The 14,414-nt window shown below is 38.4% G+C and overlaps 2 protein-coding genes across 5 annotated transcripts in view; one reads left to right on the forward strand and one right to left on the reverse strand.

Moving 5' to 3' along the window:
- Positions 1–14,414, reverse strand: part of runx2a (RUNX family transcription factor 2a) — a 39,686-nt gene that overhangs the window by 21,531 nt on the left and 3,741 nt on the right. The window lies entirely within an intron of this gene.
- Positions 59–14,414, forward strand: part of supt3h (SPT3 homolog, SAGA and STAGA complex component) — an 85,349-nt gene continuing 70,993 nt past the window's right edge. Inside the window, exons 1-2 of one of the 4 annotated variants that reach the window (XM_046855442.1) lie at positions 59–569; positions 6,203–6,306. In XM_046855442.1, coding sequence (XP_046711398.1) covers positions 6,203–6,306 — 104 coding nt within the window. In that variant the 5' untranslated portion in view covers positions 59–569. Of the gene's footprint in view, positions 570–2,345; positions 2,507–2,530; positions 2,806–6,202; positions 6,307–14,414 lie in introns of those variants that run through there. The other 3 variants (XM_046855441.1, XM_046855443.1, XM_046855445.1) reach the window with 3 other exon arrangements.

Below are 14,414 nucleotides of genomic sequence, written 5' to 3' on the forward strand. Positions count from 1 at the left end.
ATGCGCATTACACACAGGAATAAAAAACACACTCACTCACTCACACGCAACGCGCGCACAAACGAAACCGTGAAACGGATTCGCGATCAATATCGCCAGTCTTTTTTTTTTTTCTTCTTCTTGATCACTCGGCGATCGCGCTCGTTAACGGTGACACGTTAACGGTGCTTTTAGTGTATCATAGTGAGGGAAAGTAGGGGGAAAAAAACTGCAGCAGTTCCCGGCTGGCTCGCACGCGCGCCTCACTTTCGGACGAAAGTGCGCGCGCGCCTCGACGGACTTAAAAACCGAAATCGCGCGCTCTGCGTCCGGACTTCAGTCCGCTTCGAAGCCGAGCGCACACGCCCCCGCGCGCGCGCGCACACAAATCGTCCTTTTCTGTAGCCGTAGTTGTAGTAGTAGTAGTAGTTCTTATTTTCTTTTTTTTCAGCATAAAACAGTCAGAGGCATCGCTCGCGTTCTTTTGCACAAGTCTCTTTTTGCGTCCGCGCCGTGAAGTTCACAGAGCCGTCCGAGAGAAACGCGAGTCTCCGCGCATCCCGACTCGCCCGGAGGAAAAGTCGAATGAGGTCAGTCTTGTTATAAACCCGAATCGTTTACACAGATGGCACGCCGGGAGGAGAAAAAAAAGCGAATAGTTGTGCTTAATAGCTTTTAATTCAAAGATGCGGTAAAATATTCAGCTTTTTTTTCTTTTCCCCATCTACAAGATGGCACAGTAAAAAAAAAAAAAAGTCTCCAAAAAGGTTGCGGTTGCAGATGGAGGAGAGATTGGAGAAGCCGCAGCTTTTAGGTCTCGTTGTGCGGTTTGTGTTTGGGAGGCAGGCACTTTGGCGAGCTCAGGTTTTGTGGTTTATATACACGTGTGCATGCGCGGGATGATTATTATGCTGATGAGGCTCGAGCACGTGGTGTACCGGACCGGACATCTCCTTCAATCCAAACACACTGAATTAATGACTCACATCAACTCACTGCTCCATAATACTGATACTGTACCAGGTACAGATTGTGTTTAGATCACAACCTCCATTACAGAACACAACTCATCAAAATCCTTCATTACACATTTACTGCATCCACCAAAAAACCTGAAAATGCATCACTGGATGGATCTGCCCGTGAAATGACATCCTCTTAATGCTGAAGGAACTTCTACAGTACTGCATTTACTTCTAAATCGATAATGTAGCTGGTGCACATGAACACGAATCACACTGTAACCATGAATCCTGTGCTGTTATACACAGAGTTCAGCACTACAGCTTTCAGTTTTTATTCAGATTACAGTAAGTAAGTAAGGAAATGAGTCAACAACTGCAAAACATAGGCAATTCGTTTACTTTTAACCCTGCATGCATATGCATGAGCTTATTTATAGATGTAACAGTTTTGCAACACATTTTTTAGGAGCACAAAACGGGAGCTTATATATACGTATATAATTATTATAAAACATAATAATAATAATAATAATAATAATAATAATAATAATAATAAGTTACAGCAAATGACAAAAGTTTTCATGCTGAATCAGTGATTGGAAATGCAGTCAAATAAAATTAATTTTGCAGTGATTATGATAATAATAACACTAACAACAACGAAAACAACAATAATGGAAATAATAATAATAATAATAATAATAATAATAATAATAATACAATATTACATATGCATCTGTTAGTATTCCAAAACCTTTTTTTTTTTCAATATCACTTTGAACAATGGACATTATTTCAAAGCTGCTTTACAAAATTAAATAGGTTAAAACATATAAATTATATGTTAGTGCCTATACGTTTATTTCTTATAAGTGTATCTCCAATGAGCAAGCCAGTGGTGGCAGGAGAAAGGAAAAAGCTCCCTGAGGTGCCCATTCATTACAGTTGTTATCATGGTTGAGGTGTGTGTTTAGTGATGAGCTCTTAAATGTAGAACTGTTCATGCAAACTGCAATTTGTGCCATTCAACAGACTATTTATATTCAATGAAAATAAAAATTCATCCTCAAAGTTCTTTAGTTGCTCAGGATCTTTAAGCTGTTCATCTGGTTTTCTACTGTTTTAGCTAAATGATTCTTTATTTGACATATATGTAAATAAAAAGATCTAAATTATATGTAATTATATATAATTAAATTACCTCTATGCTTTTCTGCATTGGATCATTCGATGATATGAGATTGATTCCCTCTTTATGTTGAACGCGCGTGGTTTGAGGACTGATGTGTGGTCTGTAGGTGGCGCTGTTGAATTTTTTTTTTTTCTTTTTTGGATTTCGTCTATTACTGTGCGACTCCACCACACCGCGGGGAACTACAGCAGCGCCTCCGGCTCACCAGCACTCTATAGCGGCGCGCACAGCGTACAACTACATTACCCATAAAGCACTCCACCGGGGTGACGTCCAAAACCCTCACCCGGAAAGTCGCGCGAGCGGTGTGATAAGGAGGCGAGTGTGAGCGTGAACACCGAGGACACTGTGGTCTAGAAGCCACTGAGAGGTAACCGGGTGACATTTGCGCAGTCGTAGAGATGAGCGTGCATTTGTTTGTTGTGAACTCTTTACACACGAATTGAGTGCCTGTTTTGCTCCCCGTGTTTTGCCTGCACCCGGAAATCAGCACGAACATCATGCACAGGTCTTATTATTGATTAGTCGTTATAGAGCCGTCTCTACTGCTGCAACTGTTTCTAAGCATCCTGCATCTAAGCACGCGGGTGTTTTGTGCTCTGTAGAGGCTCGCGCTCCAGCGTACAGTGCTGCTTTTTAAACTTTTTAATACTTGGCATCAGGAACAAAGTGAGTGAGAAGAATAAGAAGCAAAAAGCCTTTTAACTTTCTTGTTTCACTCCTGTGATTGTTTCACACTAGTTCCATCTGCAGGCTAGACAGAAAAACAAAAAAAGGAAAAGAAAAGAGGACATCACAGTCTGGTGTTTGATGCCCCTGAGACTCTGCTCTGCAGTGAGGGATGCTGGAGTGAAGTTAATGCCTATTAAGGCGGGTGGGTTGTGTGGTTTTGGGATAATTGTGGATATAAAAGCTGTAGTTGAGTGGTGGCTGATAGCTTACTTTTCCACATGCCTATTGTTTGTTAAATCTGTATATATGTGTATGTGGAGGGCAGGCAAGCAGATGAGGCGCCACACTTCAGCGTGGAATTGGGGGGGGGATGGAGTTCAGACTGAGTGTGATTTTACTACACTCGCTCGTTTAACCAGAGCCATATCCCACCACATTCTCATTTGAATAGACCTCCAAGAGTCTTTGCTCCGCACTTTTGGATAGAGGGAAATAGATTTTGCATGATTTCACTTTCTTATGCAAACATGGGGAGGTGGAGGCCATGGCACAGGGATGTGTGGGCTGCTGGGTCGAGGATGTGGGAGTGAAATAAAAGTTTGAACAGCATTAAATCACTTTTTTTTTTTTTTTTTTTTTGCCTCTTCATTATAATCTCCAGAGCGGGCCGGTCTTAAATTACTTCTCCCGATTCAGCAGTTCCCAAATTTGTTTCTTATCCCCACTAATATTTTATAGCTTCAGACTGTAAATTTTGCGATGGCTAAATTGAGATGATTGTATTCAAACCATTTTTATTATTTTAATATTTTTTATTTTTATATTTTTCTAACATTTCTGGACAGGTTTAATTGATTGTTAAAACACTAAGTCTGTCAGTCTGGCTTTTTTAATGGTTTTGTTCCCTATAAACTATAATTTTCTTTCCCTTGGGATCTGTGCTTTAGAATGTGACTTATTAATGGACATTACAGCCATTAAAATTGATGTAATGTGTAAAATAATTGAATCAGATGGTATGGTATTGGTCTAAATGGCAGCACACAGTGTTGCATTATTTTTGCTCTCTGCCTTTTCAGCTCGTAGTGATTAAGATACATTTTGAACACAATAGCTTTTTGCTCAGTTATACCAAACAGTGTTTTAACTCCTGAACAATAAATTGCGTGCACGAGATTAAAATCGGTAAATAAACTAGGCATCTGTTGAAAAAGAAATTTCGAAGCAAAGCTATATAAAGATCTAGTTAATTATAGAGAGGGAAATGCAATAAATAGACTCGGCTCCCCTGCTCTCATTCAAGGCGAGGCACTCTTTCAGACCTTTGCATGTTGAAGTAATCTTGATTCATTTGCCACATCTGAATTCATTTTGCCGAGTATGGCGACCATCTGCCTTCACAAGCCAAAGCGAAAAAAAAAAAGCCTCTTGCTTTCATCCAACAGAGGGGGCGAAAACAGAAGGATTTGAAATGTTATGCTCGGATGTATTTATTGGGGAAGTGAGTGCTGTCTGTGCTTCTGCTCTCGGGACGCCTTGAAACACTTCGCTTTCTCCGAGTGTAAACTAGCAGTTTTATGTTTCGCCTTATTGTGTTTTGCCTGCTTTGATGTACGGTTGGGGGGTGGACACCATTTATTTGTTCTGATAATTGTTCCTAACAATAGAGCAAGCAATTTTTTTTTGTCCTCGGTGCTTTGTTCTCATCTGTTCAGAAAAAAAGGCAATCCACCTGTGTGATTTGCGAGTCTGATGACTTGGCTGGCAAAAGGAAGGCTGTGGTTTTGAATTCAGTCGAGCCAGCAGCTGTGCATCAGGTGATTTTTGTTGAAATAAATCTGGTAAGCCATCAGAACTCACCTGGCTATGCTTCCCAATGTAAATGTTTCCACACTCAACAATGGAACATTTAAATTTGACAAGGTCCATTTCCAGGTAAATATCAGCATCCTGTTAATTTGTTTTATTAAGCAAGGGGGTGTTTGACGAGGCCTAACTGCAAAATGTGTGTATAGCTGTGTGCTGAATGTTAACTGATATGCAGCACATGATGATATGTTCACACTTCCTTAATCTAGTGAGTTTTTTTATTTTTATTATCCAGTGATGATTTTATTATTATTATTATTATTATTATTAATATTATGATTATTATTTTTTTTTTATAAGGACAGTATTTGGACTGTGTGGTAAATCGTTACATGGTAGAAAAATTAGAACTGCACGTCTCTGTTCAAATAATTTAAGTTGGTATAGTGCTTTTAACAATGAACAGAGATAAAGAGATAAAGTGGTTATAAAGTTGTATTAAAGAAAGTATAGGTTTAGAGCCTATAACTTTGTTCCTTATAATTGTAAGCTTATCTCTTATAAGCAAGCCAGTGGCGACTATGGCAAGGAAAAACTCCCTGAGAGGGTATGATGAAGAAACCTTCAGAAGAACCAGACTCAAAGGGAACCTCTTTTGGTTGGACCAAATATTCATTCATTCATTCCAGTTCCATAAACCTGTACTCATGATCCTGGTGCAGATATAAGACACTTAGTTGTGAAAATATTTAATTTAACTTAAAGAATGTATTGATTTAATCTTATGTACGCTTGAAAATGTTGGTTGAAAAAAGGGTCATTATCCTTTATATCACCATGTGCAACAGAACATTAAGAATATTTTTATTGATAAATGCTACCACATGGCATTCTTAACTACCTTTTAAACACGTGTCTTTTGATCATTTCTTTTGTTATTTCTGTTATTTTCATATTATGGCCTTACATTTTTAGGGTGTAATCTAGTCCTTAATCCTCATGCTGACAATAAAATTCTTTTTGGTAAATCTGCTACTCCTACACACCCAACAGTCACAGAAGAACTGCTCAAATTGAATTAGTAATTTTGGTATCTGTGGTTGTGATTTTAGTTTTTTTTTTTTTTTAAATAGGGATCAACGCTGGAAAAATGTTATTGGCATGTCATTAAGTAGAACCAGATGTTCTTAATATGCTCATAGTAGTTACACAGTCGACAGCAGCGCAGTTTTGCCCTCTGTGCTGAATTTGCACAAAAAGAGGCCCAAGTTCATCCTTACTGATATTGTTTGTGCGATTAGCTACTTTGAAATGCATATTATGAATTCATTACTATATTTTAAGAATTAGCTCCGCAGATCTGTTCTCACTGTGACACTCGGCCGTTCTTTCCGTTATAAAACTTGTTACACGTTCTATGATCCAGGTTCCATCTCATGTGGCGTGTTTTTATGATATTTTTTTTCCTCCCCTTCTCCTGTCTGATCATCCGGAAACGTTTTCTTGTGAAGTGGGTTTCTAATTGCTTGAGGCTTTGATGGAGCACACGGTCAAATGAGCCCTGCATTTTGTGTGTGTGTAACAGATGAGCAACAGTGCTGCGAGCCCAATGGCAGCCAGCAGCACCTCAATGGCAGCAAGAGGATCCGGAAAACCGATCAGTTTCATCCCAGAGCTGCAGAGCATGATGTGAGTAGATCGGATTATTATTATTTTTGACCCATCTACCCCGTTTTGCACTCGCGTTCACCCGTCTGCCGAGGAACGTCTCATTTTACAGTTATCAAAACTGAGCTGGCCTGCTCGGCGCAACATAAACACATCAGCGGCTTCCTCTCTTCAAACACGCACGCGTTACGCATCCTTTCACTCGCTCTTTCTGATGTGTATACTAATGTCACTCGTCATCAGCATGATCGCTAGTTCATACGCAGGCGCATTTGAAGATATGTCTGGATGTGAGAAAATCTCACACAATCCACCAAACCTCAGTGTCTCGGATGCGTCCCACTTTCTGCACCATCGAGAATTCAATTAGCCCCTGACATTTCTGTTCATCACTGCTGTAATAAAGAATACGCACACAAAGCTCCCATTCAGTGACAGGAATACGAACAGGCCCCGACTTGCTATTATTCACACTGAATTATCGATGTTTTGCAAATATCACTTAACGCTAACTGATTTATGTTTGCGAGGCGATAAATAGGTCCTTCGAGCCTTTGTGCGAGAATTCAAGTTGAACTTAAAGTCACACGAGGCCAGTCTTTAAATATGCCAGTTTAACATATAAAAAAAAGAAGAGCCTCAAAATCTGCTGTCAACCAAATATTTTTCCACGAGAGCGATTGTGGTTGGTGAGTAAAATTTATCTTGCCGTGTTGCCAGCGAGCCTCACCTGGGGGAGACCCGAGGAACCTTCTCGGAAATGGCACATAAACAAAAACATTACACTTAAAACGGAAACAGATTTTTAAATCGATTTCTTGTGTGTTTTCTGTCCGTAAGGAAAATACACCTTATTTTAGCCAGTGTCAAGGCTTGTTCTACTATGAATGCCAAAGTTAAAGTTTATTCCAACATATAAAAGTGGTTATTTTCTTTGTAACTTCATCATGGTAATGTCATTATACATCCAAGCATACATTATACATCTTAGTCAATTAGGTTTAGTTTGTCGACCATGTCATTAAATATAATTAATGTAAAGAATTTCATATCGTTGATACTAGACTGGCTTTTAATCCAGACTCCTCAAGTTTAGGTTTACATTGTTCACAAGAAAGGATTCAGATAGCATGTGTACTGAATGAGTTTGTGATGTCACCCTCTTGAAATCCTATTTCCAATCCTCAATTGCAAAACAATTAAAAAAAAAAAGAATCCATTCAGCAAATACGGTATTGTGTCTCATATAGTTTCCTTAACAATGTATTGTGGTGGTTTTTCCCTGGCGCAGCGATTGCTCTCTTTTCTGTATTCATCATGTTTTTGTTCCACTGCTCACTAATAACTCTGCACTGGCGCTTCTTTCTGAACGAGAGTCAGTCAGAGTGACGCTAGTAAACTGCCTGATTCTGACATTTATGTCTGCGTACTGTAAAACAGGCACGTTTTTCAGAGCATATGTTTTTTTTTTGTTTTTTTTTTATCCTCGACCGTGTCTGGAGCGCCAAGGGAGGAAAATGTAAAGACGGTTTCCTCTGGCTCTCGCTGCCATAACTGTCTGCCGCCTCCTGCCTTCATGGAGGTCCTTAATTGAGATCACTTGTACTTCTAAATGGCAGGAAGTGCTGTGGTTCATGTGAGAAGAAATGGAACTGCAACATGGCCCTTAAAAGAAAGCAGAGGCTACTGTCCCAGTCATCTAACCAAGCCTCCGGAAGGTTTTTGTCACTTTTTCCCCCCTCTTTCCGTGGTAATTATCAGCGTTGTTTAGCAGATTAAAAGGGCGATGCCATCCATCTCGAGCATCCTGATGCATTAAGTCTATAGCTGGGTTGAATAGAGAGAGAGATGAAATGTATTCTGCTGCATGGCTGCAAATCATATGCTATGTAGGATACTGTAAATTATACACCAGCCTGGATTTATCCTGGGGGTTCAGTCCTGCTTGCGTTTGGGTGTCACAAAATGGGTCAAGTAGTAAAAGTAGCACCATTAATGCTCAGTTAAGTGCTGTTTTACGTGTTGATAATTTGACAGTCAAAGCTAAAGGAGCTCAGAGTCGAGTTGTGTTTTTTTAGGAAGCACGCCAGTGATCACTTTTGTCGTTCATGTATGAAATAACTCTCTCTGTTTTGCCTCTCGATTTGTCCCAGTGTCTGCATTTAAACCTTGGGCCGTCACATTCACAGATTCAAAAACTTGCCCTTCCTTCCATCCTAATCATCCTGACATTTAATACTCTGATCCCCACTAAAAAGTGCTTACTTTGGAACCGTAAAATTCCATACTACACGCATAAGGTGCTAAGCATAACACAGACAGTTGAATATGGCCAACGTTCAGCTTTTTTCCTTTGTTGGATTCAACTCGCTTACATCTTTTTTTTTTTTTTTTTTTTTTCTTCTCCCCCCGAATTACTCGCTCTGTTTAAATACATTTATTGTACCCCAATAAAGTAAGCAGTGGCTTGCATGATTGATGACTTTGTTAGTTTTATATAATGGCAGATTAGTGTATTGTGGGTTAAACAAAAGATGCTCATGTGCCATTTAAAAAAGACTTATACAAGTTTTGCTGATTTTGTCAATTTCAAAAAATCGTGTACCACAGCAATGCTGGATTCTCAATTCTAACTAGTTGGAAGGTGTTTAATCGTTTAGAACAGCAGCTTGGACAGTCGCTGTGGACCGCAAAACAGATCTGCTTTATATTAGTGCACTCATTGTAATATATTATCATTTCAATAGTAATAGCCTATACTGGGACTTGTATGGAAAAACAGTGCTCTGTAACAGTCAGAGGTAAAGTTCTAACTTTGTGCGGTTCAGTATAAAGGGCTTTGTGGTTTCTTAAAATTAAAATGCAATTTGTTTGTGTTTTTAATGTCATGAAGGATAAAACAAAGGCCAGTCAGGGAACAACTGTTTATAGCTGCTATAATATAAGAAATAGGAAGTGTTTCATAGATGCCCACATCTTGAACTGTAACTATAAAGACATTAAAAGTTTATTTTAAAAAAATCAATAAATTAATACTTATTTTATTTATACTCAAGTTATTTTTAATACTTATTTATTTAGTTGGCAACGGGGTACTACTGTGATGTAATAAGAGTTTAGGGTGTGTCGTTATTGGAAAATTAACACCAGTGTAGTCTGCATTGTGCTTTTGATTAATTTCCCTTAATAGCATGCAACATTGTAGTAATTTTTATTACAAGAGGAAATAATTATTTATAGCGATTTGTAAAATATTTATCCGTGACTAAAAAACAAAGGGATAATGTTACTAATGATTATTTACGTCAAAATTTAGACATTTCACTGCCAGGGAAAAGGGGAATTTGTTCCGACGGCCATTTCTTGTTTTAGCCAATATATAAGACCAGCAGCATATCATTACCTCTTCCCCCAGTCTAAGTGGCTCTCTGAGAAAGCTTATTATAAGCTCAGTAGTTTATCAGTGCAGTGCCAGTTCTATAAAACAGTGAAATGGCATTTTTGTGGCTTCAGGTCTCTAACACCGATGGACACAGCTCTGCATATCGTCAATTTTGCTGTATTTTTATTTATTTATTTATTTATTTCCCCCCATGCAAACCTGAAGTTACGACAGAAACTAAAATACCTGAAACTATCCCATTTTTTTTAAAGCTCATGCACAATCATGCAATAGGCAAACTTGGTACAAATATTTATTTTGCTATATTTATTTGTGGCACGGTGTTAATACTATGGTATTTGGAATCTCTGCCCAAACCCACAACAGCATTTTTGTGGGCTTGAGGTTGTCTAGCGTTTCTTTCTGTGTTCTGTTGCTCGTTCATATCTGAAATGTTTCGAGCTGAAAAAAGCTACCAGGACGTTTAGATAAACACTGCGGTAACTGAACTATAAGGGAGACGAGATGCTGAAATGGCAGCATGGTTCTCTTTACGTTATTGCTTTTAAATTTAAATCATTCACCCCTTTTTATAACCGGTTATATACAACCTTTTTATATATATATATATATATATATATATATATATATATATATATATATATATATATATATATATATATATATATATTTTTTTTTTTTTTTTTTATTTTTTTTTTTTACAGAGATCCTTGTTTATTGATTATTTTAGCTTTTACTTTGCAATGACCCGAGTAATGTCTACTAAGGCATTTCAAAGATTAATACATCAATAATGACCTTTTATAACCCCTAAAATGAATATACTCATACTGTATATTATATAAAGGTGAAATTGCAAGTTTTTGCTCATATGTATTTCGCTGTGTCGCCAAGGAAAACTAACGTTTCTGCTAAGCTTATTTTCTCTGCATAATTGTGTTTTCTGTTTAGTAAAGTACAAAAGTGTTTGTGTTTGCATATCTGTGACTAGTGGCTATAGGCAGAGCCCAGCTGTCACTACACCCATAGGCTGTTTAGAAAGCCTGTGTGTCAAATGAGGCCAGAGCCGGGCCCTTTCCTGAACACACACACACACACACACACACACACACACACACACTTACACCTCAGGTGGACACGCTGTATGTAGCACAATGCCACACACACACACACACACACACACACACACACACACACACACACCTCTGAACTGTAATATATGAATTCTCCTCCATGACAGGAATAAGTTAGCACTGTTGCTATTGGAATAATTTGATTGAAGACATTTTATATTTCTAGCACTTATATTTCATGTTTTACTTATATGTAATTAAATTGAATTATACACAAAAAGTAGTATAATTACCATTAAAAAACAACTATTTATAAGGTCATGCTCTTTATCATAATCATCATATTACCCAGGCAGCCTATGGGTGTAATTAAAAAGCAATCCTCGAACATCACTGAACATTCACAGTCCATTTCTCAGCCTGTCCTAGCCATAGCCCTTCCACATCCCACACAAGATTTGGCACCCTGTGGGCATGTGCTTAACTCTCCTGGGCTTCTACCCTCATAAAGCCTCCTTTACTACCAAGTCCCCTCGAATGTTTTCCCCAAAGAGGGATAAAGATGAGTCCCTTTTGGAAGTGACCAGCAATAATGAGTTGGCACACACGCCGTCTCCACTTAACCAGACTGTAATTTAGGGACTGAATAGAACCTCTCATCACTATTATTTGTTTACTTCAGTGTCTCTGCTGTGAAATCCGCAGTGGCAAACACACACTACTCTGATTTCTTATTTATTTTTTTGAGAAACTTCTCAACATTTGTGTGGGACTCTGGATGCAAAGGTTTTTACAAGAAAGCTTTATTATTATTTAAGATATATTTTAGGGACAGAGTTAAAGCATACCTATTTAGACTACTGTAATGTGGCTTTGTTTCCTATCGAATTGGATAGTAAAAATCTTGGTGCCACAATAAACCTTAACTCCAACGCCAGCACCCAATTTTGTGGTTGGCTAAATATGAACTCATTACCAGCTTGAGCTTTGGCTGAATGTGTGCTGCAGTCAGACCAGTATATTCAGTATATTTCACAATGTTGTACACAACCATTTAACAAACAAAAAAATCACTCATCTTAGCATCATTCAACAATAATTTGAAAGACTGAGTTTTTTTTCTCTGCATATGATGATCATTTAAATCATTAATGTGAAAGGAATAAGAGATCTAATTAGACAGGGAAATAGGTTTTTTTTATGTTTCCTAGTTTGCATACACACACTTATGTAGATTTGTGCTGATCCTGGTTTTAAGTTATGTTTGACCTTAAAAAAAACAATTGATTTAAAAATTATAAAGATAAAGGAATAGTCACTTGTTCTGCTTGTGAATCATTATACACCTATACTGAGGATTTTGGTTTCTAGGACCTTTTCATCTAAAAATAAATTCCTGTGAGTGAACTGAAACACAAAGGTTGTTTTTGAATATTAGTATAGGAATATTTTGCACTAACAACTCTGTGAACCCTAGCACATAAATATATATATATATATATAAAAAAAAATCAAAACGATCTTAATAACAGAAATCTTGCTCTCTCCATGTCTAGACTTTGCGAACGCTTGCTTGCTTATCGCTCAGGTTGCAGCTCGTCTAATTGGGCGCAGGCTTCATATCTTATTTGAGGAAATCATGTTTATTAATAGGCAACGTTGTTAATATTTAGAAGTAGAGGAACAAGTCAGAAGAACTGACTGTGTTCAGTTACCTTTGTCAGCAAAATGACATCCTAAATTGTGAAGTGTAAACGTGTCTCAGGCATTTTTTTTGGTTCCCCCTTGTTTTCTTCAAAATTGCTTCCTCCGAGTGAATTCAAATACTTCCCTTCATTTTGCTGGGGAAAACAATGTTTTAGAGAATTTTTGCCTTTGGACATGTGAATGCATATTTAAAGGCACTGAGGATCGTTTTAATAGAAGTTGTCAACCTTTCTGTGAGGGTCTGACTGATAAATTTTACATGACCCTGACGATGAGCTGTCGCTTCCCTCAAAGAATCCAGCGACATCCCGAAACGACTTTTTACAGGCAGCTTGGGCTTACAGTAAACACACCAGACAATGAAACAGGAGCTGGAGTAACTATAGCACCCTCCCGAATGCCGTCACAGGATGAGTCAACAAACGTTCAGAATCAGAAAAACAGCATTGTTGACAACAGAGCCAGATGCAGAGCTTGAGTTAATACTTAATAGCACAGACAATGCCGCTGTTTTCCTGCTCTGGGCTTTAACACTGGGTTCATCAATGGATTCTGTATTCAAATTGTGTGTGTATTTTTGTATGTATTTATGTTTATGTACATATGTGTATATGTATATTCAATTTGTTGCAATTTATATGGGAAAATGTCATAATTTATATAATTTCAAGCCTGTTAGTCAAGTAATACAGCACACATCCAGCTAAAAACGATCAAATCCTCCGAGATTTCGCCCTGTAGCAAGCTAAAGTGATGCCATTCTGGCATGAAAGCATCCGAAACACAAGACTGGAATCGGATACCGCTGAAACAGGCACACTGCGTGTGTCATACCTGTATGTATCTGTAATGCGATTCTCACAGGTGTGTGTCTTGCTCTCTGTGTAGTGCTTGCATAGGCTAATGGCTGTGGTCAGATTACCATGGCAGGTTGAGAGGGGATGTATTGTTATTTAGTGTTAATGGTTTGTTTTACATGTGCACTGAGAAGGTATGTGTGTTGTATTGCATGGCAGATTGCAATGAAAGATTATCTTTGACATTGTCTCATTCACGCTATTGCCTTTCATCCTCTTCTCTTTTTCTGAATGGATACGGAAGAAATGATGTGCTTCAAATTCATTCTGAGAAACTTTCTTCATCTTCACCGGTTTCGATTTACATGTGACACTGAAGCAAGTCCGTATTATGTTCAGATTTGAATCTCTAACAAAAACAGCGTTTAAATGCACTTTTTCCACTCAAAAGCGAGCGGTATGCTTGGGATTCCGTCTCGCCGTTTTCTCCCATTGTTCAGATATGAAAAATGTAAATTTTCGGGGAGGAAATAAAGCACTACAACGGCCCATTTAAAAACACTAGTTTTCCCTTGTGGTGCATTTCGGAGCCACGGCTAGAAGAAGAAACCAAGGATGAGAGTGGCTGCCAACACGTCCTCTCTTCTCCTCTTCTCTCCTCTCCTCTAGCGGCCCGACTCATGCCTCGCATTTTTACATTCTGTTTTTCCTTATAGCCCTTGTGTGTATCGAATTATAAATATTTTAAAGTAGTGCCCAAGTCAAAGAAAAGCCCTGCATTCCAACTGAGGTTAAATCAATAGAGCACGCTGGCTTTGGCTGTTGCCGGTGTTGGGTAGAACAGGTAGAGCCTTGTTAAGTGTAGAGCCTCTGTAGTCCTGGACTCGCTTCATTATGGTAGAGTCAAAACAGCCATCCGGAGTCAAAGTCCACTTATCTGAAGATTTTCAACGTTTTCCTCTCGAAAGCTGCCCCGAAGCCTCCGCACACTAGAAGCGGCTGGTAATTGAAGCCGTACCAAGGTACATTCAAGAACGCACGTTGGCCTTTCAATTACCCTGTTTATGCAGTATATATGTTTCTTTAGCTGTATCCTTTCCTTCTTCTAAATGGTCCCTTGAAAAGAAATATGAGATGAGGTAATTGACT

The sequence above is a fragment of the Silurus meridionalis genome, chromosome 8 (assembly GCF_014805685.1).
Source record: "Silurus meridionalis isolate SWU-2019-XX chromosome 8, ASM1480568v1, whole genome shotgun sequence".
Taxonomy (NCBI): domain Eukaryota; kingdom Metazoa; phylum Chordata; class Actinopteri; order Siluriformes; family Siluridae; genus Silurus; species Silurus meridionalis.